Source organism: Dromaius novaehollandiae, chromosome 25, assembly GCF_036370855.1.
Source record: "Dromaius novaehollandiae isolate bDroNov1 chromosome 25, bDroNov1.hap1, whole genome shotgun sequence".
Taxonomy (NCBI): domain Eukaryota; kingdom Metazoa; phylum Chordata; class Aves; order Casuariiformes; family Dromaiidae; genus Dromaius; species Dromaius novaehollandiae.
Window position 1 is genome coordinate 3,948,944 of NC_088122.1, and position 16,873 is coordinate 3,965,816.

At 49.0% G+C, this 16,873-nt stretch overlaps 1 protein-coding gene across 1 annotated transcript in view; it reads left to right on the plus strand.

Annotated features, from left to right (window-relative positions):
• The window catches only part of FBN3 (fibrillin 3), a 112,105-nt gene that overhangs the window by 58,917 nt on the left and 36,315 nt on the right, over positions 1-16,873 (plus strand). Inside the window, exons 10-18 of the mRNA XM_026105397.2 lie at positions 7,998-8,150; positions 8,815-9,012; positions 9,703-9,846; positions 10,505-10,624; positions 11,338-11,463; positions 12,118-12,240; positions 13,003-13,278; positions 14,161-14,214; positions 15,748-15,873. Of these exons, the coding sequence (XP_025961182.1) occupies positions 7,998-8,150; positions 8,815-9,012; positions 9,703-9,846; positions 10,505-10,624; positions 11,338-11,463; positions 12,118-12,240; positions 13,003-13,278; positions 14,161-14,214; positions 15,748-15,873 (1,320 nt within the window). The remainder of the gene's footprint in view (positions 1-7,997; positions 8,151-8,814; positions 9,013-9,702; positions 9,847-10,504; positions 10,625-11,337; positions 11,464-12,117; positions 12,241-13,002; positions 13,279-14,160; positions 14,215-15,747; positions 15,874-16,873) is intronic.

Consider the following 16,873-nt stretch of genomic DNA (forward strand, 5'->3'; position numbering starts at 1 on the left):
TGCAGTTGTCCCAGTGCTTGGAGTGTTTGACAGGGGGTGACTGGGGACTGATTGAGGAAGATATCTGGGATGGAAGGTGTCTGGCTAGGATAGTGGTCTGTATCAGTGACTGTCTTCAAAGGAGGATCATTGTGCTCCTACTCACAGAATTGCACCAGCTAGTGGGAGAAGCCTGGAGGCCACCCCTTTTCTCCTACATCAGACGTCAGCCAGAGACACCAGTATTCACCCAGCAACTGAATTGCAGGCACAACGTGTTTTTTGGGGTGTGTAGGTCCAAGGGAAGGGCTGCAGGCCTTTCTGGAGCAAAAAGGGGAATATCCCACAGTTTCACATTCATCCCTTTGCAGAGGTGTAGGGGTAAAGGTTTACTCCAAGTGTTTGCCTAACCAATGCAGATAAACAGTGACCTTTATCATCCCCTCCTCCTTCCTGCTTAAACCACAGGTAGCAACTCACAAATCTCTATTACCCCAAGCTAACGATCTTTAAGGCTTTAGACTAAAAATTGGCTTCATCTCACTGAACTCAAGCTTTCACGAGTGAGCTGCTTTGCACTGAGCTGATTGCCTGGGATCCCTCTCTAGTCGGTGAAGAGAAGAAGGTGCCTCCCAAGTATGGCTCAACACATTGTAGATGTCTGTCGCCACACGCATTTGGAGACTGCAGGCTTACACGGCTGTTGTATAAGCTCTTACACATTACGTTGTAGCCACCTTCCTCCCACAGCACTTGATTTTTGGCTACAAAATGACTTCCAGGACCATATGGAAATCACACTTGCAGTCCCCATCCTGCAGACTGCATGAAGGGCTCAGTGGGGCCAGAGTGTGACACTCCACAGGCTCTGGTGTACCTGTTTACCCCTGTCTCAGTTTGGCTCAAGGCGCCTGTATTTTAAAGCTTACCAGAACTGGCTGGAGTCCAGGCAAGCTTTCCCCAGACTTATGACCTGTCCTGTCTCCAGACTAAAGAGCCTGGAGTGAATCTTGCATGTTTAACAGATCAAAATTCCTTTCCAAGCCTTGTAAATATTTGATGGTCCATTTCTCTCTATAACAGACAACAGTTTCTATGATAAATAGATCAGCTCTCTGTTTACTTGCTCTCAGCAGGGACACTTACTTGAGTCAAATTGAATCCCAGAGTTTGTCTCACTGTTCAGAAAGTTCATTCATCTTCAGAAGGTCAAGGACACAAGGATTTATAAAGAGGTACTGTTACAGAAAAGGCAGAGATAAGATCACTGTTAGGGCAATGGAAATGTTAGGTACAGTTTTTTGTTTAAAGTCCTGGAAATTAATACAGAAATATTTCATTTCTGAACTGTTTCATATCCACAGAATTTGGAGTAAAAATCAATCATGTTCTCGTTCCAGAAAGAAACCGTTGTAAAGTGTACCATAAGAGTCACCTTGTTTGGGAATCTGATAGATTTTGACAAGGATGAAATTCTTTTCCTCCGTATTTCCCACACCCTGCCATAAGCCCAGAGGGATGTGATGGCTGTCTGATGAGTCATAGGGACATTTCCCCTCTTTCCTTCAAACCAAGTACTTCAAGAAATGAAAAGTAAATAAAATTAGGACCCCAAAGTTTAAAAATAGTCCAAAGCTTAGTTAGCTGCAGTGGACTATGACTGCAGCTGAACTTGATACATCATACTATAGCCATTTCCCTGAGCTAATATATGCTGTTAGTGTTCTGTCACATTTTGGGACAGACAATATTTTTTCTGGCAAAATGTGCTAGTTTAACTCTGGGGTGCTGTTGCCCCATGATCTACATTTTGCAAATTCTGTTTGTACAGTTTGGAGGATTTTAGTGCTCATTTTGAGAGTTTACAGTATTTTAAACCCACAATTTATGTTCTATGAAACAAATCAAATAAACAGTGTGTAAAACTGGAAATTAATAAATAATTAAAAACATTAAAGCATGAAAAGCTTCAAGAGAGAGCAGAAGAGACCTTGTACTAACACCTCCCAGATGTTTAGACCGGAAATGACCACATTGTCTCATATATCATGGCGCACCAGCACTGGGTATGTGGTGACTTTATAGTGGCAGCCTTGATCCCTTTCCCCTCCCTTTTTAGTAGAGTAAACACCTTTTTATTGCATTTGAATAATCTCCTGTAGTTTCTGCAGCTGAAACAGCAAGATGTTGAGCTTGAGTTGATCCCAAATCTCATTAGCTGCTTTCACTGCCTTCCTCAGTGAAATGCAAACAGCGGCATAGCTGGAGAAAGTCTGTCATAGTTTGAAATGAACATTTATTGAATGATCCAACCACCTGTGCTCAACACAAAGAATCCAATTCCACACATGCTCATAACAGTTTCATTCATTTATGCTTGTAAAAGACAGGCTCAGTGTTTTTCAGGCAGCAGAAGGATGTGCTTCAGCAGGCAGTGAACTGTTTTTTTGTACAACAGATTGCTTTTCAAGGAGGGCTTAAAAGAACAATTTTCGAAACAGACAAATGTCCTCTCAGATGCATTTCTAATCTTGTAAATGATGTGTAAAAATGTTTCCCTTCTTCATTGCAAGTCAGAGCTCCTGCACATTGCTTTATTTGCTCTTTCTTTCTTCCTGATAGTGCAGCAAAGCTGTGAAAGAGATTTGGATCTTATCTCTCTGTGGGCAACATCAACAAATTTACTGCCTGAAGTTCCAGCTAGGGCCAAGTCTCACTTATTGTTGCAAATTCCTGGGCTCAGTTGGGGTTGTGAAAGTTTTACTGAGGGCTTGCCTTCCTAGAGAACCACTGTTTACTGCTTTGGTCATTATCTGGGAAGAGAAAGAGCAGGAGGAAAAAGGAAACATGAGTAGATAATATTTATGGAGGCAAGAAATGACAAAAAGGAAGGGATGAGAGGATCACAGGCTCGAAAATGGATTCATAGGGAGCTGAAGAGGCACTCTGATCAGAGCCCCCTGACACCTCCCACCACTTCCCAAGGTGTCGAGGGAGCCAGGGAGGCTGCTAAGCCGAGCTCTGCCTAAGCAGTTGAGGAGACCAGAGGTGTAAAGAGGCTCCGTAATTGCTGGGATGCCAGGTCAGCTCCCTCTGACCTGTGGTGGGTGCCAACATGGCCAGGCCCAGAAGGTGAGCAAGAGGGTCCATGACTCGGTGGGAGCTTTGCTGGGCACAGCAGAGAGGAAGAGTCAAGGGAGGCAGTGGGACCAGAACCTCAGCAGAAGGCCAGAAGCAGGGCTATGGCTGGATGCTGCCCCCAGACTCTGCAGTAATATGACACTCTACTGTGTCACTCCCGCTAGTCATGGTTTCAGCTCCACAGGCAGAGCTGTATCAGCTCTTCAGTCTGACAGAAGACAGATCTTTTAGTGGATTAGTTTTCCATTGGCTCAGTGAGCTGGATTCACTGAGCATGTAGTGGCACAAGCAGGGCCAACACAAAAGAAGTAGCAGGAATGTCAGGGATGGCCAAGGAGAGCAACATCCTCTCCGCTCTAGCAGAATTAAACAGCATGGAATTGCAACCCTTTTTTCCCATGAACCTGTGCAAGGAGTTGCACTGCAAACTAGGTCATTCAATCCATTTCTGTAAAGCTCTTCACTGCAAGAAGGATGATTTTTTACCAGATCATTTCAGGGATGCGTGTACACCTCAACCTCATGCATAGTTAAACTGGGAGGTGAACTAGAAGACTAAGCCAGGGAGGGAGTGAATTTATTATAGCGTTTGTCACCAAAGAAACTCTTATAATAGTATCCAGGGCTTCTCTATTTGCACGGCAGCTTCCCTGCAGCGAGACAGCAGAGGCACTGGTGGCCGATGTGCGTCATGGATATTGCAGTCTGGTGGGAGGGAGCCCTGTTCACTTTCAGCTGTGCCCAGAGGGATGCGATGCTCCTGTTCTGCCATGACTCTTCATTGAGACAGACAACACCATCTAGCATAATCTTATCCAAACAGGAATGGAATAGGTCAGTTTTCCAGAAACAGGGAACACACGATGACTTCATCGGTCCAGACTGAATGTCCACGCCACAGCATGACAGAACAAGGCACCTTTTGCACCACTCTTCCCTGCAAACCAAGCACCACTGGATATCTTGGGTGGGATTCCTCTGGCTGCACGCTGATATCTGCATTGCAGCTCCCTTCTGAGCTAATCACCCTCAGGTCCTTTGTAGTCAGAGCCAAGTGGCTTTTGCAACAACTAGTTTGTTTGGTTTTGATCACTTGAGTTTCCTGGGAATGGCAAGACGCAAAGTCAGAGAAATACTCACCCTTAAAAGCTCTCCCCTGGGATGAAGTGCATGTATTTCATCCCCCCCCCCTTACCCCCCCAAAATAGACCAGCTTTTCATCAGGATGAAGATTAGAAAAAAATGTGGAATTTTTTTTGAAATTCAGATAACTTTTTTCGCTTGTCTTTGGTTTTTTTCCACCAGTAAAGGCCATGTAGTAATATTTTTCCCCGCTCTTTCATTTTCCTTTGTCCTTTTGTAAGTCTAATTTTTTTTATAGTTCCCCAGACCCTGGAGAATTTACAGATAACAATAAAGAATTGGGAAAAAAGCAAATACCATTTCAATGTAGAAAGCAGTAAATGTGGAGAAAAACAAATGCCAATTATTTAAAAATAATCAAGGGAACAGTTTGGTATTTTTAAGAAAACATTTTATGCCCTTAAATCAGAAAAAATTAGGAATAGTTTTTCAAATTATTTTCATTCTCTGACTTTTCTAGTCTTCCTCAAGTGAATTCCATGAGCTGCTCGCTCAGCCAAGGAAACTTTTGTGTGTATATCATGAAAAACCACTTCCAAAGCATCCATAACATCTCTGAGTCATAGACCACTGACAGACCTGTGGCTCTATCCCTCCCCTCTGTGTCTAATCATGTCTAATCTAATGTGGAATTTTGCATCCTTTCTCGCCTGCAGCATTATCCGATTAACTGAAATTATTGTGCAGACCTGTCCCCTTAGCAGCTGTGGAGGAAGGCAGAACAATATCACAACGGCCTTGTGCCTGTACCTCCAGCACGTGGGTGGTCCTGCAGGAGGTCATGGAGGGACTGAGGGGACCCGCTGTTCTTTCCATCCACCCCATCTCTGCCCAAGGCAGATCCAGCTGCGTTTTCAATTAGTTCTGATGTTCATTTCTGAGAGAGATTATTGCAAACTGCAGCAAAGACAGATGAATTTAATAAATGTTTGTCCAGATGAATAAGGGCTGGACCATTCCCTCCGTTACACAAACTGTTGTGACCTCCCTGCCTTGTCAAACTTGTCAGCGCCTGTCTGTCTGCAGGGACCAAGGTTGCCTTCTCAGAATTGCTTCTTGCTTATTAACTGGCTGGCTGTCAGTGTATCACCGCCTTGGTGACAGAGAGCATCCCGCAGAAGAACAGAAGGGCCAGGTGAGAGGAGAGGATTTATTCCAAATTACTGCCCTCAGACCTAGATATCCATTTCAGCTCAGCCCTAAGCTCCTCACGCACAGCAGCATCAGTGGCTTGAGAAACAGGGACTCGTGCAGCTTTTCTGAATGCTCCCGCTATCCTGCCTTGGTTTGGTCAAAGGACAGCCCCTTTCTGGAGTAGGAGAGACGGCTGTTAAGCAGTGTTCCCAGCCTGTCATGCTGTGGAAGACTGCCCTGTTCTACGCTCCGGTGCTTGCTGAGCCCTGCGGAGACGTGGGTATTGCTCTTGCACCCTTGCCATCTGCCAGAGAACAAGGACCTGGGAGGGCACGAACTTCCGCGTGACTAGGACTTTTCTTCATTAGGATTAGGAGTTAATCCTGTGTTGCATTCAGTCCCTGTGCCCAAATTTGCCTTCTCCTGTCCTGTCTCTCCTTCTGCAAGTCTCTTTGGTGGATAAAAAGTTTTGCTTTTAGAGAAGCGGTTCATGCTGGACTCAGCGTTGCAGAGTGGCTGAAGGAATGTATTTGAGAAAAGACATGCTGGTTTAGTCACCCTGGCTTTAAATGGGGTCACTGTCCTCCGTAAGTCCCTGAGCTGTGATTAGAGAAGAAATAACCACAGCCCACAGATCAAACAGCTCCGTGCAATTAATTTCAATTATTTTTCAGTGAAGTGTCAGCCTGCTGGTTAATGTCACTCTACAGGCGCAGCAGACAAATCAGACCAGACTTTCCCCCTCATTAAATTACTTCAGAAACAAGGACAAGAGCTGAATGAGTGGAATATTCCAGGTTTTCCTAGAGGATTTGGTGCCAGACAGGGCCTTGCTAGACATGTGAAAGGCCTTCAGTCTCCTGGGTCTAGTCCAGAAGCCTCACACCCCAAACATCAGTGCCAGGCTTGGTGTCTGTGGCTTTGGCCAGGCTCATGGACTTTGACCACCTTCCAGGACTCATTCTCCTCACAGTTCAGTCCAGGCTGTGGGAACCAGCCCATGACCTGAAACATGCAGCCGCTGGGAAGCTGGAGGGAGGTCAGACTGTAGGGCTGTTGGGGCTGGGAACATCTCCATTTGTTCAGGGAGAGATGCTGTGGCCACTGGAACCTGGCAGGGAAGGCTTCCTCACAGACCATGGGAGGTTTGCCATTACAGCTCTTCTGGGAAGGAGAGGCAGGTCCTCGCCACGTTCGAGATGTGCAGGCCCACCCTGGGCAACGGCAGCTGTGGAAAAGTCCTGGCTTAGCACAGGCTTGGGGATCACTCTGGCTAATGCTGGAACCTACATTCCCCAGCCTGACCTAAGTGCTGTAGGAAGTGGCTGAGCCACATTTGTCTGCCAGCTCTGTCCTGCAAGGGAAAAACAGAGGAAAGGGCTATGTGCAGCCAAGGCTTCAGGGCAGAGCAGGAATGCCTAGGGAATGCCCACTAATTATCTGGGAACGCTCACAACAGCAGCAGGCAGCACTGGACTTTTTTTTATTGCAGGAAAGTGTGTTTATTGGCAGAAACAGCAACTCTAGACTGAATCAGTTCAGCATGCACTGGGGGAACACTACCCTACATTCTTGTCTGCTGCTGCTCCCACAGCTCCACAAAAGAGGCCAAGGTCTAGGGAAGCGTGATACAGCTCACTTTGCATATCACTGAAAGGTGTTTTTTTCCAGAGATTACTCCCGTAGAAGTAATCCTAAACACTGGTTAGGGCTAGGCTAGGCTCCTTCTTTGTGGCACTGCTTTTGTTCATATGAGTTTGTGTCCCACTCAGTCACAAATGTTGTCTAGATAAGCAAGACAGACAGTAATGTCAGAGGGAGAACCTGAAAAATGGAGATCTCAGCCCCAGAATTCAATTTTGGTGAATAATGTATTTAGTCCAGAACAGTTTGTCTGTCCCAGCTGATGGGATGACTCTGGCTGTTTGGTAAAGGAAGTGTTAAAGTTTGCAGTGAGGTCTCCTGCAGAACAGCTCCCCTCAGCCTCTTCTCTCTCCCAGCTGCTAACTCAGGATTTGTGTTGGGAGAGTGGGTAGCCCAGCCCTGACTATCAGCAGTGCAGAAACTCTAGTGAAAAGGAGACACCTGTAAAAAATCTCATTTCTTTGAAATGGGAAGGTGAGGAAACATGAGTCTAAACTATGAATGGAGAGGGCAGAAGACAGCACTGGTGGGGGGAATCTCATTTGTTTCCTGCTCTGTGAAATGAATCAGAATCTGCTGAGTCTGCTTGTCCTTCCCGCAGGGCTCGAGGCAGATCCTGATGGAGCCAATCCAATGGAGAGGGGTTGCCCACCTACTGCCCATTTCTGGCTCAGTCAGGCTGTTTATAGTATTTAGGAGCCTACATGGCAATGTGAGACTTAATACTGGGGAATGAGGTTCATCACTGCAGCCTTGATGTGCTCCAGATGGAGATGCTGGAAAACCTCATGATTTGGGAAAATGAGGCAGAACAGAAGGTCAGATCAGGACATTGGGCAGAAGGAAGAGACACCGCTGGAAACAGGCACTTGGGACATGCCTCTTACATGGGCTGGGGCCTGGCAGGGAGTACAGTGATGGCACCCTGTGGCTGCATCTCCTCTCTCTCTCTGCAGACCAGCGGATTGGGACATGTTTCTCTGCTCTGATTGGGGGCCGCTGTGCTGGGGAGCTCCCTGGCCAGTACACCAAGATGCAGTGCTGCTGTGACTCTGGGCGTTGCTGGGCCATTGGGCAGACTCCAGAAATGTGCCCTGTCCGGGGATCTGGTAAGTGCAACACCAAGGACCTCCACCTCCCACTGGGCCAGCCTGTGGCTCTGACTGCCCCAGTGATACCCCAGGCTTTCACAGGCATGGGGAATCATCAACATAATGCCACAGAGAAGGGTCACATCACCTGCCTGGGGCTCATCTGAAGGCGAGCCAGATGAGTTCAGCTGAGACAAGAATTTACCCCCTTCCTCCTGCCCTTCCAGCTGACTTTGTCTCCCACTGCAGCTGAGCCATGGGGCCAAATGAGGAGTAGGCCTTGAGAAGTCACCACACTGTAACTGTTTCCATCTCTGCCTCTCTCTTCCTTCATCACCAGTGACCCTGCCACCATGCAGGGGAGAACTTTACAGTTCAAGTCTGGTAGCCTTCTAAGTCCCGTCCCTTCCTGCATGAAGGGAGCCTGCAGTGCCTTCTTCCCCACACACCCTGAGAAGCTCCTGCCAAACACCCTGGCAAGCTGTCTCTCATCAACTGCTTTGGAGTAGAGGGGGTTAAAACCCTCCTCATCCGTCTGCCCGCTTCCCATCAGCACCCACCCTCTTTGCTGTCTGCCAGTTCCTGTCTCCGTCTTGCTGCCTGTGTTCTCCGCATCCTGGCAGAGACAGGAGGGGGATTCAGGCACTCTTGGAAAGACACTAAGGCAGCTGGTTTGTTTCAGATGAGTACCGCAGGCTTTGCATCGAAGGACTCCCAGTGGTGCCAGGGTTCCCTGGGAGCTTTCCAGGAATTCCTGGATTTGGGCCCAATGGTGTTGGGCCGGGAATCAACGGGCCTGGAGGCATCGGACCAAATGGGGCAAATGGACAAGGAGGGATCCCAGGTCTGCCTGGAATGGGCCCAGGAAGTTCAAGCATCGGTAAATTAAAATTCCTTTTTTACAGTGCTGACCCAATTTGGCTACATGTCTCAGAACATACACAGCGTGTCTGCCTGTGTGCCTGCCCGCTTCTCCGAGCTGTGCACACATGAGCAGAGCACCAGTGCTCTTAGCCAGCTACAAGGTTTATTTTGACATTGGGGGAGTGATGGGATTTGACATTAATGCTGTGCAGAATGCTGAGCCCAGCAGCAGATCAAACACCGTCTCCTGGCAGAGCAGGGGAGGCTAGCGTCAGTGCAGAATGTCTTTCTAATTACCAAATAGGAATGAAGCTTTCATGTCACCATCTCACTCTCTGCCTCCCCAAAACAGAGGAGTGTTTTTCCCCCTACCAGAGACACCCCTCTTCTGTGCATCCCAAATAGCTCTTTGCCAAGAGCTTGGGCCTGTAAACATGCAGTGGATGTTAATAAATATTGATCCCCACCTTAATTCTTCAAGGCTGTGCAGTCTTGTGCATGTCAGTATGGCAGGGGTACCACAGCACCCTGAAGAGACTTGAGCTAGCTGGGTTTGTGTCCGCAGCCCCAAGCAGAGATGGTTGTTCAGGGCCCGGGAGCAGCGCTGATCCAGCACAGTTTCTGTACTTAGTGACTCTGCTCCACACAGACAGCAAAGGGAAGGGAGCTGCAATTCTCTGCCTGATGCTGTCTCTGTGCCTTCCAGGAACTGCCACTTTAAATCAGACCATTGACATCTGCAAGCATTTCACCAACCTCTGCCTGAATGGACGCTGTATCCCTACCCCGTCCAGCTACCGCTGCGAGTGCAACATGGGATACAAGCAGGATGTGCGTGGAGAGTGCATTGGTAAGTGGAATCTGTTTGACAGACGCAGAGGTCAGCTACTGCCGTGCTCCAGCCCCATGCCTGCTCCCAACAGCACCTTGAACAGGTGCTCCAGCAGCCTCTGTCCCAGTCCCAGCTCCTCCTGAGAGGCTGGAGACAGAGGGCTGGTCTCAGCTCATGAGGCAGGGTGGTGGAAAGGAGGTGCCTGCCCAGTGAGGAGCACCCAAGCTGACAACTCTCCTCTATTAGCCACAGCTTGATCAGGGATGTGAAGCAATTGCCACTGGCTTAGATGCTTATCACTAAGACAGAGTCCCAACAAAGCTTTATTCCCCCTCATTGCTCGCCGGGCAGAGTCTCAGGAGAGGTGACAGGGACCGACTGACCACTCTCCCGGCTGCAGATCCCCATATTCCGTAACTCTACACTCTCGTTATGGTCCTTATCATGTCACCGGGCCTGACTAGCCTTATATCCCCAGCAGCTCCATTGTGGGCTCCTGAACACGGGGTCTTGCTGCATTCCTCCCTGCTGGTCGTGCTGCCAGGATGCTGAGCACAAGAGTTGTAAGGACGGGCTCAGCAGCTCACAGAATCCAGCCCTTGTTACCTTTCCTGGGAGCTCTCGGTGTGTTCTCTGCATAATGGTGTCTCACAGGTTTAGGCTCTGCTTCTTGCAGATGTGGATGAGTGCTCCAGCAGCCCCTGCGTGCACGGCGACTGTGTGAACACACCTGGATCCTACCACTGCAAGTGCCATGAAGGCTTCCAGAGCACGCCCACAAAGCAGGCTTGCATTGGTATGTCTTTTTCTGGTTTGGGAGGGACAAGGGATACTGCACCAGTGTCAGCAGGGTTATCAGAGGGGTAGGTGCCAAAGGAAAATATCTGTAAAGGGGAAAAAGAGTGAAGAGTTCCCAGCAGCAAGCAACCTCCCGGCAGGGTATGTTCATGGGATTTCAGAACAACTCAGTTGTGTTGCCAGCAGCATCCTGCAATTTGTCAAGGAGAAAATTTCCTCTACCTTTATCTATTTTATAATTGGTTAAGAACAATCCAAGGACTTACAGAAAGTCCTTGTCAAGGGCAGAACACTATTTAAAGATGACAAGATTTTGTTTTGACAAAAATTAGATTTTTGAGGAATTTTTGTATTGATGTAGGTGTTGCTGTGATTTCTTGCAAAGTTGTTCTGTCAGTGCCCTCCTGCAAGAGGGTGATCCAGGTGAGGGACTGCTAAAAAGGTGATAAAATGCAAAGATGAAGAAGGGAATGGAGGGGCTGAGAGCCCAGAGCTTGTAAGTCCCTGTATGCAGCGCTATTCCCAGAGCATGCAGGAAGCTTTCTTCACCTTTTTCCATCTCCTGCAGCTCGTACAGCAGGGGAGAGTGCAATCTTCCTGGAGCAGGGCACACTGTGAGAGTTTGACAGCATTTTTCTCATGGAACGGGTTATGCTGAAACCTGTCCTCACCCTTCCTATTGCTACTTGCCTATGTTTATTTTCTTGCCAGACATTGATGAGTGCATCATGAATGGAGTGATGTGTAGGAACGGCCGTTGTGTTAACACTGACGGCAGCTTCCAGTGTATCTGCAACGCTGGCTTTGAAATCACCCCTGACGGCAAGAACTGTGTTGGTAAGCTATTTCCTGATGTGCTATCATCCGTGGCCTTGGGGAGGCTGGGGCTGTGCTGAGACAATATCCTCCCTGGAGATCGGTGGTTACTTTAATCTGTGCTGGACGAGTCTGGAATCCCTTTCCTTTGACCAGGTAGGTGATGCTAGGGCAGACTCCATCTTAAAAATACCCTTGAGGAAAGGAGAGGAAGAGAAATGCTGGTGCACTGAAATAGGAAGGCAGTTTTATAATGATGGTACCGCTCCTGAAGTGTTCCTGTAGGATTTTGGGTCCAGAAGCATGAACAGGGATGGGTCTGGAAGCAGCACATTTTCCATCATTCTGAGAGTTGCCATCTCCAGCCACCAGTGTGCTAGTCCTGCTGCGAGCTGGACCAGCTGGCTGGGGAACTGAGAGCAGCAGGGATGCAGCAGGACAGTTTTGGCTTGTGTTCTTCTCCATGCCACCAGGCTGGCACCCTCTACTCCAAGAGTCCAAGCCAGCCAGTTTACAGGACTAGCAGTGGGAACTTTGCCTTGCGGGTTAGCACCCACCGTCATAAGGAGCGATTTTATCTTGTGGAAGGGTGAGAGGGGACAGAAGAGTTTGAGCACAAGGGAGTACTGCTGCGGGTGTCAGGCTCTGCTCATGTTTTCTGCTTGTCCTCCCCAGATCACGATGAATGTGCCACGACCAACATGTGCCTCAACGGGATGTGTATCAATGAGGATGGCAGCTTCAAATGTATCTGCAAGCCAGGCTTTGTGCTGGCTCCAAATGGGCGGTACTGTGTTGGTGCGTAGGTCCCCAAGCTTGGTCTCTGCCCCCTTCCCAGCCTGCCATCCGTGTTTCTGGGGACTTTTTATATGCCTGAGACCAAGGGTAGCTGAGAAAAAGGAAGGCCGTTGCCAGGCACCTTCCACTTGGCTGCTGGAAGGTGCCTCTTCGCAACAGAATGGGCACAAGGGGACACATATTTGCACCTCTGCTACTTCAGTGCAAATTGGAACTCAAATGCACTTTGAGCAGCAGGTTAAGCATGTCTGGGAGGCTCTGTGCTGGCCCATACGCAGTGTGAGCTGACAGCAGTCATGTCTGCGTCTTAACCAGCCACTACAGCAAGTTGCACCACGGATTGTGTGTTGCTTCCCAATGGATGTGAAGGTAGGATGGAGAAAGGAGGAAGAGGAGGACATAGCAATTGCCCCATGTACTGCTGTGACGCAGGGTATTTTCTCTTGCTTATTGCCCTGTTAACTCAGCAGAGACAAGACCTGGCCAGTCTGAGAAGGGGCTGGGTCTCAGGAGACTAAAGATTCCCAGATTCCTGCAATGAAGTGGGAGGGGAGCCCTTTCCTGAGCCATCAGGGACAGCCAGAGCACCAAGAACAGGCTGGAGACAGCCTGCAGCAGTGTGTGCAAGGGACATGATGCTCTAAACTGTACCTCTGGCTCCCCTGTAGTCTCCTATTCTCCCTGCAAAATAGGCCAGAGCCCTTATCTGTGTATCCTGCTACCCAAGAGTAAATAACAGCCAGTCTGTGCTTCCTCTTTCAGACATCGACGAGTGCGAGACCCCTGGGATCTGTATGAATGGTTGGTGCATTAACACGGAGGGCTCCTTTCGATGCGAGTGCCTCGGGGGCCTCGCTATTGGGGTGGATGGACGAGTTTGCGTGGACACCCACATGCGCAGCACCTGTTACGGAGGCATTAAAAAGGGCACGTGCGCCCGTCCCTTTCCGGGAGCAGTCACCAAGTCTGAGTGCTGCTGTGCTAACCCAGACCACGGCTTCGGAGAGCCCTGCCAACCCTGTCCAGCCAAAAACTCGGGTGAGCTCTTCTTCCATCTGGGTGTGCAAAAAGCCAGGAAAGTACTCAGAGATGTTCTGGGTCCCTGATCCAGGGACCTTTGTGAGATGGCTTAGACAGCTTGGCAGTGACATGGAAAAGCCATAGGTAGGGAGAAAGAAATGCCACCTTGCAGTACTCAACAGATTTGGGTTGGATCCTCAAACAAGTCAGAGTTGATAGAAGCTTTCTTTTTTGGATCAAAATGCAGAGTCCCCCATTCTACAGCATGCAGTTGTGCTGCAGAGACAATTCAGCTCCATCCAGATAGGTGTTGTTTGAATAGGTCCCATGTGCCGAGTGATCTCGCTTCCCCAGGCGGTCTTTCCTATTCACCTTTTACCATCCAGCTAATCTTTTTACGGGCAGTGATGTGCTGTGAGCATTTACTCCCAGATCATCCATCAAAATGCTGAACAGTGTTGAATCTCATATCTTTCCTGCAGAGCCCCACTAGAAACATCTTTTCTTAATGAATTTTCATCAATAACTTACCTTTCAAAATGTCTGATGACAAATTCTTAGTCACACACTTAAAATGTTCCTTGCTCTTATCCATTTTATATATGCATATATAGAGTACATATTATAGAAATTGTACAGCACAGGCCATTAGTTACGTGTATTAAATAATGCCCAGTGGGCTATCATGAGATGCCGATCTCATTGCAGGGATTCTCAGTGTTTTACTGCTAGCTGTGAGTATCAGCTCTAAAATACATAGTGCATAAGTATAAACCAGCATCTCTTGGGAGCTTGTAGATGGTATTCTAACAAATAATAAAAGCAGTGTTACTCAGAACTGATCTCACTGTACTTAAAATGTCCAGAAAAGCTAATGACTCTGTTGTGCTTTCTATGCAGCTGAATTCCAGGCACTCTGCAGCAGCGGCATTGGAATAACGGCTGATGGCAGAGGTATGGGCATCTCACATACCGTGTTCTAGATAGACACATCTCATGTCACCCTGAGCTCGCTCTTGCGGTTGCATTTAACAGAGTGTGTGTGCATCTGTGTGATCATGGGGCTGTGTCATGAGAGACTCGGCACTGTGGAGTGTATGTTGGAGAGTCAGCCGCATTCTGCCTGTGTGTATGAAAGCTGTTTGCGAGTAGCACCGGGGGAGCATGCATAGGCCTAGGCAGGTGTAAATGCATGCAAGAACGTATGTATACCTGCTAGCGTGAGTGTCTGCAGGTGGGACGTGGGCTTGGGCACGGGGGAGTCAGATGGTGTGTGTCTTTTCTTCTGCCTAATGATCAGTGAGTTAATGTTCAGCAAACATCCCTGAGGACTGTGTATTGAATAAAGCGGCTGATTCTTGGCACCCTGTGGGAACTGCATTTCTGGGCTTGCACACAAAAGTTGGCTTTACACCCTGCTTTCTTAGGAATGAAGAGCATGACCAATTGCATTCACTTGATCACGTCCCTCGTCTACCCTCTATCTCCTGGGTCTCAGGAGAAGAGGTCTCACAGTCTCCCAGGGAGAGGGAGGTGATAAGTGCATGCTGCACGGCATGGGACATATTGCCAAGGGGCTGCTTTTAATTAGACAGCTGTGCAAGTGGCCAGGCAGGCGACTGTGCTGCCAGCCCTGGGCAGTGCTTGGATCAGCAGGAAGAGCACGAAGCAGCCTGATAACTGCAGCCTTTCAAAACTTTCCAAGTGGGAGTGAGCCAGAGGCAAAACTCTTGTGGCTTCTTGGGCATCCTTCCAGGGCATCTTGTCTGGACAGAGCTCAATCTCAGGCTGATGATAAGATGCTTTCTAGCAAGAAGCTAACATGAGACATGCTCTGGTCAGTGTGGCACTGCCCGCAGCCAGGGCTGCACATGCTCAGCACCTCTCCAAGGCTGCAGTTTCCTGGAGATAGAACTGAACTATGACCACATGGAGACCAAGGCCAGCAGTGTCTGGGAAACCCTGGCCTGGGCTATTTGCCATCTGGCACTAGGACACTGTGAGGACATTGCTGTACAAACACAAATCTGCCCTGTTCTGTGGGGAAGCTGGTTCTTGCTGTGGTAAAATCTCTTTGCTTGGTCACCGGAGCTTTGCGCCAAAAAGAAAGAGAGGTGACGCTGGTGCAGAGCAGGAGGAACTGCCCATCTGGCCGTCACCCCTCGGGGATACTCCCCTGTGCCCAGTAACTTGGTGCTGTTGACATATGGGGCGGTTCCCCTCGAGGAATATTGAAATAGCTGTGCATCCCCAGGAGAAAGTTACCCAGCTCCACAGCACCAGGAGGAATGGCGCAAGGCTCCCCAGGGCACGCTGGGACACACCAGAAGGGTGGGTGAGACGGGAAGGAGGGAGGTCAGCTGAGGGGTGTCCCAGCAGAGGTGCTGTCTGACCAGCAGCAAGGAACAGTGAAGAATTAGGATATGGAAGATCTCCGTATCTGTGGTTGGTCTTGATCTATCCAGTTTGGTTTCTTTCTCTGTGCAGACATCAACGAATGTGCCCTCAACCCAGACATCTGCCCCAATGGCATGTGTGAGAACCTGCGTGGGAGCTACCGCTGCATCTGCAACCTGGGCTACGAGTCGGATCCCACGGGCAAGAACTGCGTGGGTGAGTTCAGGGCAGCCCACGCTCAGCATTACGTGGGGAAGCAGGAGTTCAGTGATAGTAAGGAGAAAGCCCCCACACAGCATGAGCCATGCACTCATCAGATGAGGCTGGGAGCCAGGCACAAACCTCATGTGTACAGCTGCCCAGGAGCCTGAGATGATACAGCATCTGATCATCTCCGGCACTGTTCTCATTCAGGGCTGTCCTATCCACAGGGAAAAGCACAGGGTGCTGTGTGAGAAGTGACACATATGTGATTTAACATACTTTCCACACTGCATTGTTCTGAGGGTGGGATCACCCCCCGGCCATCTGGCCAAAGGGATGGGTATAGGATTATTGTGCAGTAAGAGGTGGGTGGGCCCCTCTAGAGCACAATCCAGACCACCCCAAGACTGGACTGAGGGACACCAGATCACCTGCTGTCCTCCTTCCATTGACTGGGTAAGGACCCTGGACAGGATGGAGGGGTGGGTAACATAAATCAAAGGAGTGTTAGTGGAGGGTGATCTCTGGAGGGATCCACTCCAGCCTCCTACTTGGAGTAGGACTGCCACCAACACCAGAATCTCTCTCCAGACACTTGCTAGTCATAGCATGTTGACCAGGTGCTAGGCACAAAAGCAGCAGACCCCAGGAGACACCAAGGGGAGTGAGTGAGACTTGGAGCCTGAATGGCTCTGGGAAAGATGCTGGGCTGCAAATAATGGACTAGCCTATTCTAAACATACCAACACTGACTGAACTGGAGTAAGTCTCTAGAGAGGGAGGTGCATCCTGTTGCCTAATGTCACTGTAAACCATGGAAAGCAATGAGTGTGCATGGGCCTGTTGTCTCTTCTCTCCCCTACCTTCTGGCTGTGTCTGTAGGTCTGTATGTGTTTGCTCACACGTGCCATGCTGTAAGTAGTATTGACCTGAGCAATAGGGAGACCATTTCTGTGCCTCTCAGACTGCCAGGGCTGTGTAGAGCTGACCAGGTGGAAGACTGGACACTGAT